The sequence below is a fragment of the Watersipora subatra genome, chromosome 8 (assembly GCF_963576615.1).
Source record: "Watersipora subatra chromosome 8, tzWatSuba1.1, whole genome shotgun sequence".
Taxonomy (NCBI): Eukaryota; Metazoa; Bryozoa; class Gymnolaemata; order Cheilostomatida; family Watersiporidae; genus Watersipora; species Watersipora subatra.
In genome coordinates, this window is record NC_088715.1 from 13,625,444 (window position 1) to 13,643,367 (window position 17,924).

The following is a 17,924-nucleotide window of genomic DNA, read 5'->3' on the forward strand; positions in this document are numbered from 1 at the left end:
TGTTAACCTTAGCTCGAAGGAGTAAATATCATTGTCGGATAATCATAATGAGCCCGTTGGTCACCTGTGATGATCAAAAAGTGCTGCAAAAATTATTTGCGAAGTATTGGGTCACATGATCAGATTACGACTTGATAATTGAATAATGCCGAAACAAAACTGTAAAGTAGCGAGCATCTATATTCGATTGGTGAAACCCGAAGTGTTTGTCATAAAATAGTGCTACGAAAAGTTTTATATTGAGCTTTGTATTGGCCTTTCAATTCACGTGAGAACATACGTGACAAGAAGATAACCAAAATTCGTGGTTATGTCATTGAAATAAAGATATTCCAATCTACGGCGGCTTTTCGTTTTTGAACTTTTAGGAGCTTGTAATCACATTTCCACATAATTGGCACTTACAACACAACAGAGTTGGACATGGTAAACCTTTTGATAACAAATTACTGTAATGTGAATTTTGTTGCAAGTAAACTCTTAACATAAATAATATGGTAGAAGTCTTAGTATATACTATAACCTTTATCATTTATTTTGATTATTTTAATATACCTGTTTGCCTTAGTTCGAGTTGTCCTCCCAATTCCAGTTTGGGCAACTCCTCCACAATAAATTTGTCCATCTGTTCCTTCAGCTCCTTGAATCCTCTCACAATGTCATCCTACATGTTCAATGTATTAAAAACTATTATAACCTTGACATAGACCAACAACATGTGTATAAGCTATTGTGACAAAGCTAGAAATGTGGTTGATAGCAAAGAATACAACGTTTAGGTTTAAAGCCAATTAGCATTCGTACATGTTAAAAAGGGCTAAACTGTTTATTCACAAAACCCATCCACTTCCTTTTGATTTCACATAACTGAACTGATTTTTCTTGATCATTTACACACATAAATATGTCCAATGGTATTATATTATAACCTTCTGTAGCCTAATAAAAGTGTGTATATGCGTCACAATCTCAGAAACCACGGTTTAGTCGCAAATCACGAATTCGAGTTATCCGACTTTGAAGCTGCACTAACTGAATTTATAAAATCGGTAACGATTTTTGCAACATGTGCCTCTAGACCAATCGAAGAGTGACATTTCTGAATCTGAAGTCAGTTCAGCCAATGGAAGTGTCCAAACCTTGAAAAAAAAACTTGAAACCGTTGCTTCGCTAAACAGGAAGCATTGAAAAATGGTGTTCGATAGAAGTAATCGACTACTTTGCCGATTTTTAAGATAACTCTAACATTTTGGACACTTTTAATGAGTACTTTGGTATTCCTGATGTCGAAAACAGTGAACATAACGGGAATGACGATGATATTTTTGAATGACAATTATTAGAATATTATAACATTTAATTATAAGAATAATTATTCGATTCTACCAGATCGAAGTATATGGTGTCCAATGGTGTGCAAATGTGACTGTTATTATCTTTCTAAAAAAATATTTGGTGATACCACGGCTGTGCCCAAAATTGTGATACTGCCAAGCCATTTTAAACACCGGAAAAATTATTAATAAGTAATACATTTTCTGATAGATATACAGCTATTTCTATGACAGCTAGATAAAATATGTTTAGATTTTTAAATTCAGGAACATTTTTGTATATAAATCAGGGCTTTCAATTCTCCCAGATTTTGCCGGACCCCGCCGGAAGTGAAATTACCTTCCCGCAAAAATAAAATCACGCGTTATATTTCCGGATTTATGTTTTGTGCTCTAGTATAAACTACCGAGCCATCTATCTATCAGTCGCTATAGCATTAACGCGATGCGTGTAATCTAATGATAACAAAAGACTCTCTGTATCGCCAAAAACAATATTTTATGACTTCGCGCATAGAATTATCGTTTGGTAACTTCATGGCCTTTGAACTAGGCACTCGAATATTTCAGAACATTTGTTTTTTGTAGGCTTATGAGCCACCTAGGTCCAAGTAAAAATTCATATGTATAGCCATTTGGGTGGGCTGTTCCCACGGGTTTGAAATTTTCTTGTTTCGATGCCGCGAGATACGATCTACCATTCAGTCATGTCCAAAAAACCCAAGTACGCTTCAAAATTTTAACGGGAATGAACCAAAGAATGGCCCTTCATTGCATTAAGCATTGAGGGTAGTTAGTATGTATCATCCTGTCATTGTATCTGCTGCTTTGAAACAGAGTTGAAAGCTGACTTACTCAAGTCTTAAAAGTCAGCCAAAACCTACAACTTGAAGCATCAAGGAGCAGCAGCTACCTCATCTCAAATCAGTGCAGACCCAAATGTACATAGAGATGATGTAGCATCCCCGTCTAATTACCAAATTCATTTACAGTAAACTTTTGAAAGTGTTATGTTTACGCCATGTTCATCACCACGGATATGATACAATGTTTTTTGCAGGACAAAATTGTAGAATATTAAGTTCGTAAAAGTTGCCCATGACTTGTTTTTATGTTTTTGTAGTTCACTTAGGCATAATTTTAGAGCTGAAATACAATGTTTACCTGCTTAGGTCTCTATTTAAAAACTTTTCAGCTAGTGCGAAATAAATCTCACAACATCTTGATATTGGTTGCTATGACATTTTGGATTGTGAACAAAATTGTCCATTGGTTTCGTTTCTCAAATTTTAACACCAGCTTTTTTCAGAACTACCTGTATGTTTTTGCACTAATGGTAAACATGCATTCAGTTTATTGACCATAAAATCTGCAGTTTTGGAGCTAGAAGCAAAATTCCTTTTGCAAAATAACTCTAAGAATTTCCTCCTTTTTCTAGTGTAGATAACTCTGAATCTCAGACAATCGAATTAACCATGGCTTCTGAGATGATGACCTATTTACCAAATACAAAACATGTAAACAATGTATATGATGACATAAATTATGTGTCAAAACCATGTTTTTATTTAACATGTACAACATATAAAATTTTAACTTTTAAACTTTCTATCAGAAATTTTTTTTATCCAAATTAATTGAATTAAGAAAAAAATACAAAAGGGAGTTCACAGAAGTGTGTGTATAAAAGAGGTTACTGTTGCAGCAGAAGCTCATTGTATTCAAAGTTTTGATAAACGATATTTGTACCTTTTGGTACAAACATAAAAGTGATATTGTAAAGGACTCTACCAACCCTTTACTTTCTAAAAGAGCCATCAAATAATCCAACAGACCAAGCGATTATTCAATAAAATATCTATTCAATAAAACATATATTTGAACGTCACCTCTATTTGAATGTCACCTCTATTTGATGGCCAATATGAGAGAAGAGTTGAAAAGTAGGGCACCACCCTCTGTTTGAACCCCACCTCCACCTTACCACCAGTTTAACTCTTTTGCTACCACATTAAATTCTGACCAATTAATTATTTTGCCCAAATTAATTCAAAAAGATTTTCGAAAAAAATGATGTACCTCTTGTATTTAAGCAATATCTCGAGAATAAATACACATATATTGTTTTACTGTAAAAGGCAACTTATTCATAAAAGAACTTTTTACAAGATAAGTATAAAATTGTTTAGAATATCCTACTCTCGTAGTTTTTCCTAGCTTTGAACAAACGCGTTGTGTTTCTTATTGCCATGAGAATAACGATCTGGTTTTGCTGTTTTGAAAAATAATTAGAATTGGAGTTGTTGAGCCAAATTTTTTTCTAATAATTGCACGTGGGTGGCAGCAAGGTTGTTTCGTTGGAAACAGAATTTGATTAGCCTAGTTAATGTGTACATGGCATAAGGAAAAGAAAAGTGAAACCCTATTGATAAGCCGATACACCAGCCTACGGTCTCTACTTATATTACTGCGCTAGCCGATACATCGACTTGCCTTAGCGGAAGAGTTAACCGCCAGTCTGATCTTTGTGAACTCATAAAATCAAGTGATGATTAAAAAAGTACCCACAAGATCGTATTTATATATTTATATATAATATAATTTATATACATAAACTAGTGGGTTTGTCTTCTCTCGAGTATCGGGAAGTAGAAAGTTTGAGCAATTCGATTTGGTGGGTTCAGGTTTTGACTGGCGAGTTCGGGTTTTGGTACACGGATCCATTGAGTAAAGTGAACAAAAACTCGGTCTATGGCGCCGTGCACTCTTGACTTTTTAACAACCTGCCTGTTAAAGTTTTGAGTACAAGTTTCAGTAAGTGAATTAGTAGAAAAAAATAGATAAATTGACTAAAAATATAATTGCTTTGTAAACTTTAAGATATGTCTAATGTTTAGAAAATTAAAACATAAAATCCGTATCAACAAACCTGATACTCGAAAAACCTGTTGGGCAAGAAGTACTCGTTCCCAGCACTAATAGAGACTAGCTGTGCCTCCTGGCGTTGCACGGGTATTGAAAGTCAACTTATAAACAATAGGAAGTGATGAGAGTTGCCTACCACTTGCTATTAGCTTGGTACTTTGCCAATGGAAGATGGTATTAAAATCAACTTATAAACGATGAGAAGTAGTGAGAGTTGCCTGCCACCTGCTGGCAGGCATCTCTCCCGCAAGTGGCAGTCCCTTGCCAATAGAAAGTTTCCGTAAGCTTGCTAAGACTAGGCTTTTAATGACATTATGTTGCTTACGCGTGGTCTGGCTACAGCTATTTTAATAGCCATAGCTGGACATACCGAAAGACCACAGAAAATAGACGAACTTTGAGAAATATCTATAGATATTTATGCTTTTCAAAATATGCAGTTGTATATCGTATGTCTGTTTGAATTCCGGCTATGGCTGTAGCGCACGCCGATTATGTTACCAATGTGGCAACGTGTTATGATGCGGCAAGTAGTGTATGAAGCAGTGTAGGTTCAATTACTATATCTGAGGTCAGGGCCAATTCTTTTTGGACGAACCATTAAATTGTCCCCATGGGAAAAGTATCTGTATTGTTGCAGTGTTTCTGTAATCAAAGTTTTGATAGATAGCTTCTAGTGGAACAGTAGCCTTTTTATAGACACACATTTCTATGCAAGAATTATGAAAATTAATTCTACATATTCAGGATTTTTATTTTGTTTACTCAGCTTGTATTAATTGTATCACTGAATGATCTTTTATTGAAATCATAGCAAAAGCAACTTAAATTAGCCATTGCTTGCTAATTGTATTGCATTTACACCGAAAACTTTTTATAGCTGTTTTATTTTTCCTAATTTATTTGACCTGCACGAAACATTTTCTTGATGATATGAGGAAACATAAGTTTAAAAGTTGTTTGAACAAGGTTTAAAAGCCTTTACAGCTATTTTTTATCTCTTCTAATTTATTTCAGTTACCAAAAACACTTTTCTCATGATATGTAGTTTAAAAGGTAGAATGGCAAATGTTGTTATATGTTAAATACATATCAATTTTTGAAAAAAAAAGACATTTTTATTGCTCAGGCAACCCCGGGTAGCCCAGGTAGTTAAAAATAAATCGTTTTTTCCATAGCAATCAAATCTCTTGTTGTCCAACGTCAGAGCTTTTGGAAAATTTTTTAACTTCGAAAGGCACCCAATGAAAATAACTAATGACTGTCTCAGGTAAACAATTCCTTGTTTAACACAGTTTTGATACATTGAATTGCATGTATATAAAAACGGTTTAAATTTTTGATGGTAGATGAACAAATAATTTAGGTTAAAAGTTATGTTTGGTGAGTGAAACATTTACGTGTTGCATTTGTGCTAATAGCCGCGTCTAAAAGTTTTGCAAAAAAAGCATATTTGAACGCTATAATACCAACTAGTTCAGCAGTGCAGAAGAAAAGTTGAGGTCAGAAGATATTGTGGAAGGCATTGGACAACCAGGAAACGTTCATTCTATCGAAAGCAACAATCAGAACACAGCGATCTGAGCAAACTATGCAATAATTTTTGTTTTACAAACATTAATTTTCCTTTCTGTTTGTAATATTACAGTAATACTTCAACTTACGAGTGCTCCAACGTACGAGAAACTTGAGATACGAGCCAGCTTTTAAGCAAGTTTTAGCATTAACATACGAGCCATGTTTCAGTTACAAGCACGTGAGTCAGTTGCCAAGTACAATATGCCGGAGGTGTTTTATGAGAACAGCATCACACTGTATTTTTCAACTGCTCGGGTTATACTTTTTGTACCGTGTTTTTTGCGCGATTTTCAGTGCAGAATTATGTGAATTAAAAGTACAGTGCGTAGACCAAAAGTTTGCCAGTAAAATGAAAGATGAAATGCAAAGAAAAAGCAAATGATAACAATTGATATTAAACGGAAAATTATGGAAAAATATGCGAAATCTGCATGTGTGATTGAGCTAGCTCAGCAATATGACAGAAATACATCCACAATTATCAAACAGAAGGATTATATTCAGGGCATTTATTTAGCTCGCAAATGGACAAACCATAGTTTCTAAACGGCGCAGAGACTGCTCAGGCATTGCATAAAAGATAAACAATTGGCCGGTGACAGCGTAACTGAACGATGCTATGTGAAAGGCCGGCGCTATCTATCAAACTATGAACATTCGGACAAGTTGGTTAGTGGTCGTACATTAACCGTTTGTGACGACACCTGTGTTCATCCTAATCGCAACATGTTAAAAGGGCGACAAAGGCCGATGTCCTCAGATAGGTTTATATTAAAATGGCCGGCTAGTCGTGAAAGCGAGACAAACTAAAATTAGCTAACCAGCGAGAAACTGCTAACTATGAACGCCGAAGAGATTTTAATTACGTTAAGTTAAAAATGAAAGTTTGCTTTTAGGTTTGCTTCTAAGTTTGTCTTTTAAAACTGATAAAATCCTAATTTATCAAAGTCAACTGTTGTAATGAAAAACAACTCTCTATATAACTCTCCAGGATATCTCCCTCTCTGGCAAATACTAGCGTTAGCTGCTATTGTATGTATTTAATTTTACATTTTAATTAATCACATTTCCTTGCATTATTTTTTATTTGTTGCTTTTTAAAAGCTTGTGGTAAGTTACGACAACAACCAACATGTTCTTTCTGTCACAATATCTTGTTTTGCGTGTTTTATTTGCATTTTTTAGAGTATGGAAACTAATCAATATATATTTAATTGTTCAATATATAAACAAATTGCACCAACATGCGAGTAAATTAGCATACGAGCTCAGTCTCGGAACGCATTAAGCTCGTAAGTCGAAGTATGACCTGATTATGCTTTGTGTATGTCACTGGTTTGTGATTATATATTTGTAGGATATGATGGTTTATCATTATACAACTTAAAAACTAGCAGATTTATAGCCTATTATTTGATAGCAGCATTACATTAATCCCATCAAACAATTGATCGACGGTCGTAACCCCTAATATATTGCACATGAAAAGTTAGTTTTGGTTGCAAACTGTAGCAAACGTATCAATAAGTGCAGTGAAACTTTATGCAATATTGGTAAATATTGATACAAAGTAAAAATTTGTCTTCAAAAAGAAAGAAATAAAATTAGAAAGCTCTAACAAAATGCAAAGCAGGACACAGGCTTTAACCCTTTCGATGCTGTAGACGCATTTATGCATTTTCTATGGTCGACTGCTGTAGACACATTTTTGCGACTTTCCCCGCAATTGTGTAGTTACTTAATTTTATTAGTCGTTGACAACATAACCCACAGTCTTTAGGACTTTTATGATATTGAAAAAATTGTTTGAAGATATATCTACATGTATAAAATTAGCCTAAACCAACGAAGCAATTTAAAACGTTTGTTTGAGAACTACTAACCTAAAATTGAACAATTTTTGTGTAAGTTTTGCTAAGTACCATGCGGGTGAGAAAACAGGTAATTACTTATATTGGTGAGGCTATAGCCCACTCAGATTAAGATTTTTGTTATTATACATATAATTAAAGCACCAGCAGAGACTCTGATAGTGGTGAAAGTAATAGTTTTGTAAGAGTAAGTAACATTGTGGAGGATCGTCTTAGCTTCAGAGCGATCGTTTACCATAACTTTATCATTGCACAAAGTATAGATACATTGAATTCTTTGCATAACAGTGTTAGTTAAAATGTTGGCAAAATAAAATATGTTACAAAAATGTTCTAGATAGAGTTCGAAATTAAAAGAATATTGTACACATATCCTGAAGCAATGTCGGCAATTTTTGGTAAAATGGCTGGCACTAGGCCGATAGCTAAATTTGTACAAGGATGGCTGTGAAAGGTTTAAAATCATTGCAGGTTAAGTGTAAGCAACAAATATCAACTGGTAGAGATTTTTCTCAGTTTTTCAATGCATGTTTTTAGGAGATCGTTGCGAAGTTTTTGGTAAACTAGCAGAGTTACTGCATCCAAAAGGTATAAACCTTTTGGATGCAGTAACTTTTATTGCTCCACAAAAAATGAAGGCAAAAAATAAGCAATATTCACTTCAGCTGTAAAAAAAGCGAACATATATTTCACCAAAATTCTGACGAGACATTGGCAAAATACAATTCCAGGCTTTGTTTGAATTCAACCTCCACTATTATTAAAGTACTATTTTAGATATTCAAATATTTACATACTGGGGGAGAATGTTTGATTTTAGTCTCCAACATATCTCTGTGATTTCTGAGACTTCTCCATTTATCAAGGACCACCTCCTCCAGAAAGTCAGTAATCTGAACTTTAGACTTCTGCCTGTTCTCGAGCAACTCCTTCTCTATTTCATCATACTGCTCCTTCAGTGAGTTTATCTACGGTTATAGTCAACTCTAATACAAAACAAGAAAATAAACCTAGCTGTTTTGAATGTCTCTCTAGATATATAAAATTAAAATTTCACTTTTTGCTCAGGCAGTTCACAGCTACATTGAGTTAGTTTTAATCCAAATAAAACACATCATTTTGCTTTCTAACTATTCTCTGTTTTTTGCTCAGACAGTTTACAGTTTTAATCCTTTGGCGGGTGAAACGACCAAAATTCTGTTTACCGGTTGCGTGGGAAAACGACATTTATGTGGCTTTCGGTAGACGTTTATAAAGCTGTCACCTTGTAACGTTAAACAAAGGACATTAACACTAGTAAGCTTTAGGTATCATCCACAAAATATCGGTTGATGATTTACAATATCAAACGATTATCTGAGAGGCGTTGCTTTGTGGTAAAAGCTAAACACATCGCGCTTCCATGGAAAAAAGTAAAAGTTCGAAAAACCATTCAACATCGGCTCGACAATCAAAATGGTAAAACAAAAAACTGATTGATCCAGCGATAAGCATAAGCAAAATTTTCATAATAATCTGCTCAAAAATTATGATGCATTATTGTTATGGTCACCTTGATAATACCAACCGTATACACAGTGGTAACTATAGCATCACAATTGAATATATAATTATGATGCATTATTACTATGGTCACCTTGATAATATCAACCGTATGCACAGTTGTAACTATAGCATCACAATTGAATATATAATTATGATGCATTATTGTTATGGTCACCTTGATAATACCAACCGTATAGACAGTGGTAACTATAGCATCACAATTGAATATATAATTATGATGCATTATTGTTATGGTCACCTTGATAATATCAGCCGTATGCACAGTGGAACCTATAGCATGACAATTGAATATATAATTGTGATGCATTATTGTTATGGTCACCTTGATAATACCAACCGTATGCACAGCGGTGACTATAGCATCACAATTGAATATATAATTGTGATGCATTATTGTTATGGTGACCTTGATAATACCAACCGTATGTACAGTGGTAACTATAGCATCACAATTGAATATATAATTATGATGCATTATTGTTATGGTCACCTTGATAATACTAACCGTATGCACAGTGGTAACTATAGCATCACAGTTGAAAATATAATTATGATGCATTATTGTTATGGTCACCTTGATAATACTAACTGTATGTACAGTGGTAACTATAGCATCACAATTGAATATATAATTATGATGCATTATTGTTATGGTCACCTTGATAATACTAACCGTATGCACAGTGGTAACTATAGCATCACAGTTGAAAATATAATTATGATGCATTATTGTTATGGTCACCTTGATAACACCAACCGTATGTACAGTGGTAACTATAGCATCACAATTGATTATATAATTATGATGCATTATTGTTATGGTGACCTTGATCATACCAACCGTATGCGCAGTGGTAACTATAGCATCACAATTGAATATATAATTATGATGCATTATTGTTATGGTCACCTTGATAATACTAACCGTATGCACAGTGGTAACTATAGCATCACAGTTGAATATATAATTATGATGCATTATTGTTATGGTCACCTTGATAATACCAACTGTATGTACAGTGGTAACTATAGCATCACAATTGAATATATAATTAAGATGCATTATTGTTATGGTCACCTTGATAATACCAACCGTATACACAGTGGTAACTATAGCATCACAATTGAATATATAATTATGATGCATTATTGTTATGGTCACCTTGATAATACCAACCGTATGCACAGTGGTAACTATAGCATCACAATTGAATATATAATTATGAGGTATTATTGTTATGGTCACCTTGATAATATCAGCCGTATGCACAGCGGTAACTATAGCATTACAAATGAATATATAATTGTGATGCATTATTGTTATGGTCACCTTGATAATACCAACCGTATGCACAGCGGTGACTATAGCATCACAATTGAATATATAATTGTGATGCATTATTGTTATGGTCACCTTGATAATACCAACCGTATAGACAGTGGTAACTATAGCATCACAATTGAATATATAATTATGATGCATTATTGTTATGGTCACCTTGATAATATCAGCCGTATGCACAGTGGAACCTATAGCATGACAATTGAATATATAATTGTGATGCATTATTGTTATGGTCACCTTGATAATACCAACCGTATGCACAGCGGTGACTATAGCATCACAATTGAATATATAATTGTGATGCATTATTGTTATGGTGACCTTGATAATACCAACCGTATGTACAGTGGTAACTATAGCATCACAATTGAATATATAATTATGATGCATTATTGTTATGGTCACCTTGATAATACTAACCGTATGCACAGTGGTAACTATAGCATCACAGTTGAAAATATAATTATGATGCATTATTGTTATGGTCACCTTGATAATACTAACTGTATGTACAGTGGTAACTATAGCATCACAATTGAATATATAATTATGATGCATTATTGTTATGGTCACCTTGATAATACTAACCGTATGCACAGTGGTAACTATAGCATCACAGTTGAAAATATAATTATGATGCATTATTGTTATGGTCACCTTGATAACACCAACCGTATGTACAGTGGTAACTATAGCATCACAATTGATTATATAATTATGATGCATTATTGTTATGGTGACCTTGATCATACCAACCGTATGCACAGTGGTAACTATAGCATCACAATTGAATATATAATTATGATGCATTATTGTTATGGTCACCTTGATAATACTAACCGTATGCACAGTGGTAACTATAGCATCACAGTTGAATATATAATTATGATGCATTATTGTTATGGTCACCTTGATAATACCAACTGTATGTACAGTGGTAACTATAGCATCACAATTGAATATATAATTAAGATGCTTTATTGTTATGGTCACCTTGATAATACCAACCGTATGCACAGTGGTAACTATAGCATCACAATTGAATATATAATTATGATGCTTTATTGTTATGGTCACCTTGATAATACCAACCGTATGCACAGTGGTAACTATAGCATTACAATTGAATATATAATTATGATGCATTATTGTTATAGTCACCTTAATAATACCAACCGTATGTACAGTGGTAACTATAGCATCACAATTGAATATATAATTATGATGTATTATTGTTATGGTCACCTTGATAATACCAACCGTATGTACAGTGGTAACTATAGCATCACAATTGAATATATAATTATGAGGTATTATTGTTATGGTCACCTTGATAATATCAGCCGTATGCACAGCGGTAACTATAGCATTACAAATGAATATATAATTGTGATGCATTATTGTTATGGTCACCTTGATAAGACCAACCATATACACAGTGGTAACTATAGCATCACAATTGAATATATAATTATGATGCATTATTGTTATGGTCACCTTGATAATACCAGCCGTATGTACAGTGGTAACTATAGCATCACAATTGAATATATAATTATGATGCATTATTGTTATGGTCACCTTGATAATACCAACCATATGCACAGCGGTAACTATAGCATTACAAATGAATCTATAATTATGATGCATTATTGTTATGGTCACCTTGATAATACCAACCGTATGTACAGTGGTAACTATAGCATCACAATTGAATATATAATTATGATGCATTATTGTTATGGTCACCTTGATAATACCAACCGTATGTACAGTGGTAACTATAGCATCACAATTGAATCTATAATTATGATGCATTATTGTTATGGTCACCTTGATAATACCAACCGTATGTACAGTGGTAACTATAGCATCACAATTGAATATATAATTATGATGCATTATTGTTATGGTCACCTTGATAATACCAACCGTATGCACAGCGGTAACTATAGCATCACAATTGAATCTATAATTATGATGCATTATTGTTATGGTGACCTTGATCATACCAACCGTATGCACAGTGGTAACTATAGCATCACAGTTGAAAATATAATTATGATGCATTATTGTTATGGTCACCTTGATAACACCAACCGTATGTACAGTGGTAACTATAGCATCACAATTGATTATATAATTATGATGCATTATTGTTATGGTGACCTTGATCATACCAACCGTATGCACAGTGGTAACTATAGCATCACAGTTGAATATATAATTATGATGCATTATTGTTATGGTCACCTTGATAATACCAACTGTATGTACAGTGGTAACTATAGCATCACAATTGAATATATAATTAAGATGCTTTATTGTTATGGTCACCTTGATAATACCAACCGTATGCACAGTGGTAACTATAGCATCACAATTGAATATATAATTATGATGCTTTATTGTTATGGTCACCTTGATAATACCAACCGTATGCACAGTGGTAACTATAGCATTACAATTGAATATATAATTATGATGCATTATTGTTATAGTCACCTTAATAATACCAACCGTATGTACAGTGGTAACTATAGCATCACAATTGAATATATTATTATGATGTATTATTGTTATGGTCACCTTGATAATACCAACCGTATGTACAGTGGTAACTATAGCATCACAATTGAATATATAATTATGAGGTATTATTGTTATGGTCACCTTGATAATATCAGCCGTATGCACAGCGGTAACTATAGCATTACAAATGAATATATAATTGTGATGCATTATTGTTATGGTCACCTTGATAAGACCAACCATATACACAGTGGTAACTATAGCATCACAATTGAATATATAATTATGATGCATTATTGTTATGGTCACCTTGATAATACCAGCCGTATGTACAGTGGTAACTATAGCATCACAATTGAATATATAATTATGATGCATTATTGTTATGGTCACCTTGATAATACCAACCGTATGTACAGTGGTAACTATAGCATCACAATTGAATCTATAATTATGATGCATTATTGATATGGTCACCTTGATAATACCAACCGTATGTACAGTGGTAACTATAGCATCACAATTGAATATATAATTATGATGCATTATTGTTATGGTCACCTTGATAATACCAACCGTATGCACAGCGGTAACTATAGCATCACAATTGAATCTATAATTATGATGCATTATTGTTATGGTCACCTTGATAATACCAACCGTATGTACAGTGGTAACTATAGCATCACAATTGAATCTATAATTATGATGCATTATTGTTATGGTCACCTTGATAATACCAACCGTATGTACAGTGGTAACTATAGCATCACAATTGAATATATAATTATGATGCATTATTGTTATGGTCACCTTGATAATACCAACCGTATGCACAGCGGTAACTATAGCATCACAATTGAATCTATAATTATGATGCATTATTGTTATGGTCACCTTGATAATACCAACCGTATGTACAGTGGTAACTATAGCATCACAATTGAATATATAATTATGATGCATTATTGTTATGGTCACCTTGATAATACCAACCATATGCACAGCGGTAACTATAGCATTACAAATGAATCTATAATTATGATGCATTATTGTTATGGTCACCTTGATAATACCAACCGTATGTACAGTGGTAACTATAGCATCACAATTGAATATATAATTATGATGCATTATTGTTATGGTCACCTTGATAATACCAACCGTATGTACAGTGGTAACTATAGCATCACAATTGAATCTATAATTATGATGCATTATTGTTATGGTCACCTTGATAATACCAACCGTATGTACAGTGGTAACTATAGCATCACAATTGAATATATAATTATGATGCATTATTGTTATGGTCACCTTGATAATACCAACCGTATGCACAGCGGTAACTATAGCATCACAATTGAATCTATAATTATGATGCATTATTGTTATGGTCACCTTGATAATACCAACCGTATGTACAGTGGTAACTATAGCATCACAATTGAATCTATAATTATGATGCATTATTGTTATGGTCACCTTGATAATACCAACCGTATGTACAGTGGTAACTATAGCATCACAATTGAATATATAATTATGATGCATTATTGTTATGGTCACCTTGATAATACCAACCGTATGCACAGTGGTAACTATAGCATCACAATTGAATATATAATTATGATGCATTATTGTTATGGTGACCTTGATAATACCAACCGTATACACAGTGGTAACTATAGCATCACAATTGAATATATAATTATGATGCATTATTGTTATGGTCACCTTGATAATACCAACCGTATGCACAGTGGTAACTATAGCATCACAATTGAATATATAATTATGATGCATTATTGTTATGGTCACCTTGATAATACCAACCGTATACACAGTGGTAACTATAGCATCACAATTGAATCTATAATTATGATGCATTATTGTTATGGTCACCTTGATAAGACCAACCGTATGTACAGTGGTAACTATAGCATCACAATTGAATATATAATTATGATGCATTGTTGTTATGGTCACCTTGATAATACCAACCGTATGTACAGTGGTAACTATAGCATCACAATTGAATATATAATTATGATGCATTATTGTTATGGTCACCTTGATAATACCAACCGTATGCACAGCGGTAACTATAGCATCACAATTGAATATATAATAATGATGCATTATTGTTATGGTCACCTTGATAATACCAACCGTATACACAGTGGTAACTATAGCATCACAATTGAATATATAATTATGATGCATTATTGTTATGGTCACCTTGATAATATCAGCCGTATGCACAATGGTAAATATAGCATCACAATTGAATATATAATTGTGATGCATTATTGTTATGGTCACCTTGATAATACCAACCGTATGCACAGCGGTAACTATAGCATCACAATTGAATATATAATTATGATGCATTATTGTTATGGTCACCTTGATAATACCAACCGTATGCACAGTGGTAACTATAGCATCACAATTGAATATATAATTAAGATGCTTTATTGTTATGGTCACCTTGATAATACCAACCGTATGCACAGTGGTAACTATAGCATCACAATTGAATATATAATTATGATGCATTATTGTTATGGTCACCTTGATAATACCAACCGTATGCACAGTGGTAACTATAGCATCACAATTGAATATATAATTAAGATGCTTTATTGTTATGGTCACCTTGATAATACCAACCGTATGCACAGTGGTAACTATAGCATCACAATTGAATATATAATTAAGATGCTTTATTGTTATGGTCACCTTGATAATACCAACCGTATGCGCAGTGGTAACTATAGCATCACAATTGAACATATAATGTTGATGCATTATTGTTATGGTCACCTTGATAATATCAGCTGTATGCACAGTGGTAACCATAGCATCACAATTGAATATAAAATTGTGATGCATTATTGTTATAGCTACCTTTATAATACCAACCGTATACACAGTGGTAACTATAGCACTACAATTGAATATATTATTGTGATGCATTATTGTTATGGTCACATTGATAATATCAGCCGGATGCGCAGTGGTAACTAGAGCATCACAATTGAACATATAATGTTGATGCATTATTGTTATGGTCACCTTGATAATATCAGCCGTATGCACAGTGGTAACTATAGCATCACAATTGAATATATAATTGTGACGCATTATTGTTATGGTCACCTTGATAATACCAACCGTATACACAGTGGTAACTATAGCATGTCAATTGAATATATAATTATGATGCATTATTGTTATAGCTACCTTTATAATACCAACCGTATACACAGTGGTAACTATAGCACTACAATTGAATATATTATTGTGATGCATTATTGTTATGGTCACATTGATAATATCAGCCGTATGCGCAGTGGTAACTATAGCATTACAATTGAATATATAATTGTGATGCATTATTGTTATGGTCACCTTGATAATACCAACCGTATAGACAGTGGTAACTATAGCATCACAATTGAATATATAATTATGATGCATTATTGTTATAGTCACCTTGATAATACCAACCGTATACACAGTGGTAACTATAGCATCACAATTGAATATATAATTATGATGCATTATTGTTATGGTCACTTTGATAATACCAACCGTATACACAGTGGTAACTATAGCATTACAAATGAATATATAATTGTGATGCATTATTGTTATGGTCACCTTGTTAATACCAACCGTATGTACAGTGGTAACTATAGCATCACAATTGAATATATAATTATGATGCATTATTGTTATGGTCACCTTGATAATACCAACCGTATACACAGTGGTAACTATAGCATCACAATTGAATATATAATTATGATGCATTATTGTTATGGTCACCTTGATAATACCAACCATATGCACAGCGGTAACTATAGCATTACAATTGAATATATAATTATGATGCATTATTGTTATGGTCACCTTGATAATATCAGCCGGATGCGCAGTGGTAACTAGAGCATCACAATTGAATATATAATTGTGATGCATTATTGTTATGGTCACCTTGATAATATCAGCCGGATGCGCAGTGGTAACTAGAGCATTACAATTGAACATATAATTATGATGCATTATTGTTATGGTCACATTGATAATATCAGCCGTATGCGCAGTGGTAACTATAGCATTACAATTGAATATATAATTGTGATGCATTATTGTTATGGTCACCTTGATAATACCAACCGTATAGACAGTGGTAACTATAGCATCACAATTGAATATATAATTATGATGCATTATTGTTATGGCCACCTTGATAATACCAACCGTATACACAGTGGTAACTATAGCATCACAATTGAATATATAATTATGATGCATTATTGTGATAGTCACCTTGATAATACCAACCATATGTACAGTGGTAACTATAAAATCACAATTGAATATATAATTATGATGCATTTTTGTTATGGTCACCTTGATAATACCAACCGTATAGACAGTGGTAATTATAGCATCACAATTGAATATATAATTATGATGCATTATTGTGATAGTCACCTTGATAATACCAACCATATGTACAGTGGTAACTATAAAATCACAATTGAATATATAATTATGATGCATTATTGTTATGGTCACCTTGATAATATCAGCCGGATGCGCAGTGGTAACTAGAGCATCACAATTGAATATATAATTGTGATGCATTATTGTTATGGTCACCTTGATAATATCAGCCGGATGCGCAGTGGTAACTAGAGCATCACAATTGAATATATAATTGTGATGCATTATTGTTATGGTCACTTTGATAATATC

The 17,924-nt window shown here is 33.2% G+C and overlaps 1 protein-coding gene across 1 annotated transcript in view; it reads right to left on the minus strand.

Moving 5' to 3' along the window:
* LOC137402306 (uncharacterized) overlaps window positions 1–17,924 on the minus strand; it is a 63,230-nt gene that overhangs the window by 3,691 nt on the left and 41,615 nt on the right. Inside the window, exons 5-6 of the mRNA XM_068088804.1 lie at window positions 8,506–8,676; window positions 556–664 (exon numbers count right to left, since the gene is read on the minus strand). Of these exons, the coding sequence (XP_067944905.1) occupies window positions 556–664; window positions 8,506–8,676 (280 nt within the window). The remainder of the gene's footprint in view (window positions 1–555; window positions 665–8,505; window positions 8,677–17,924) is intronic.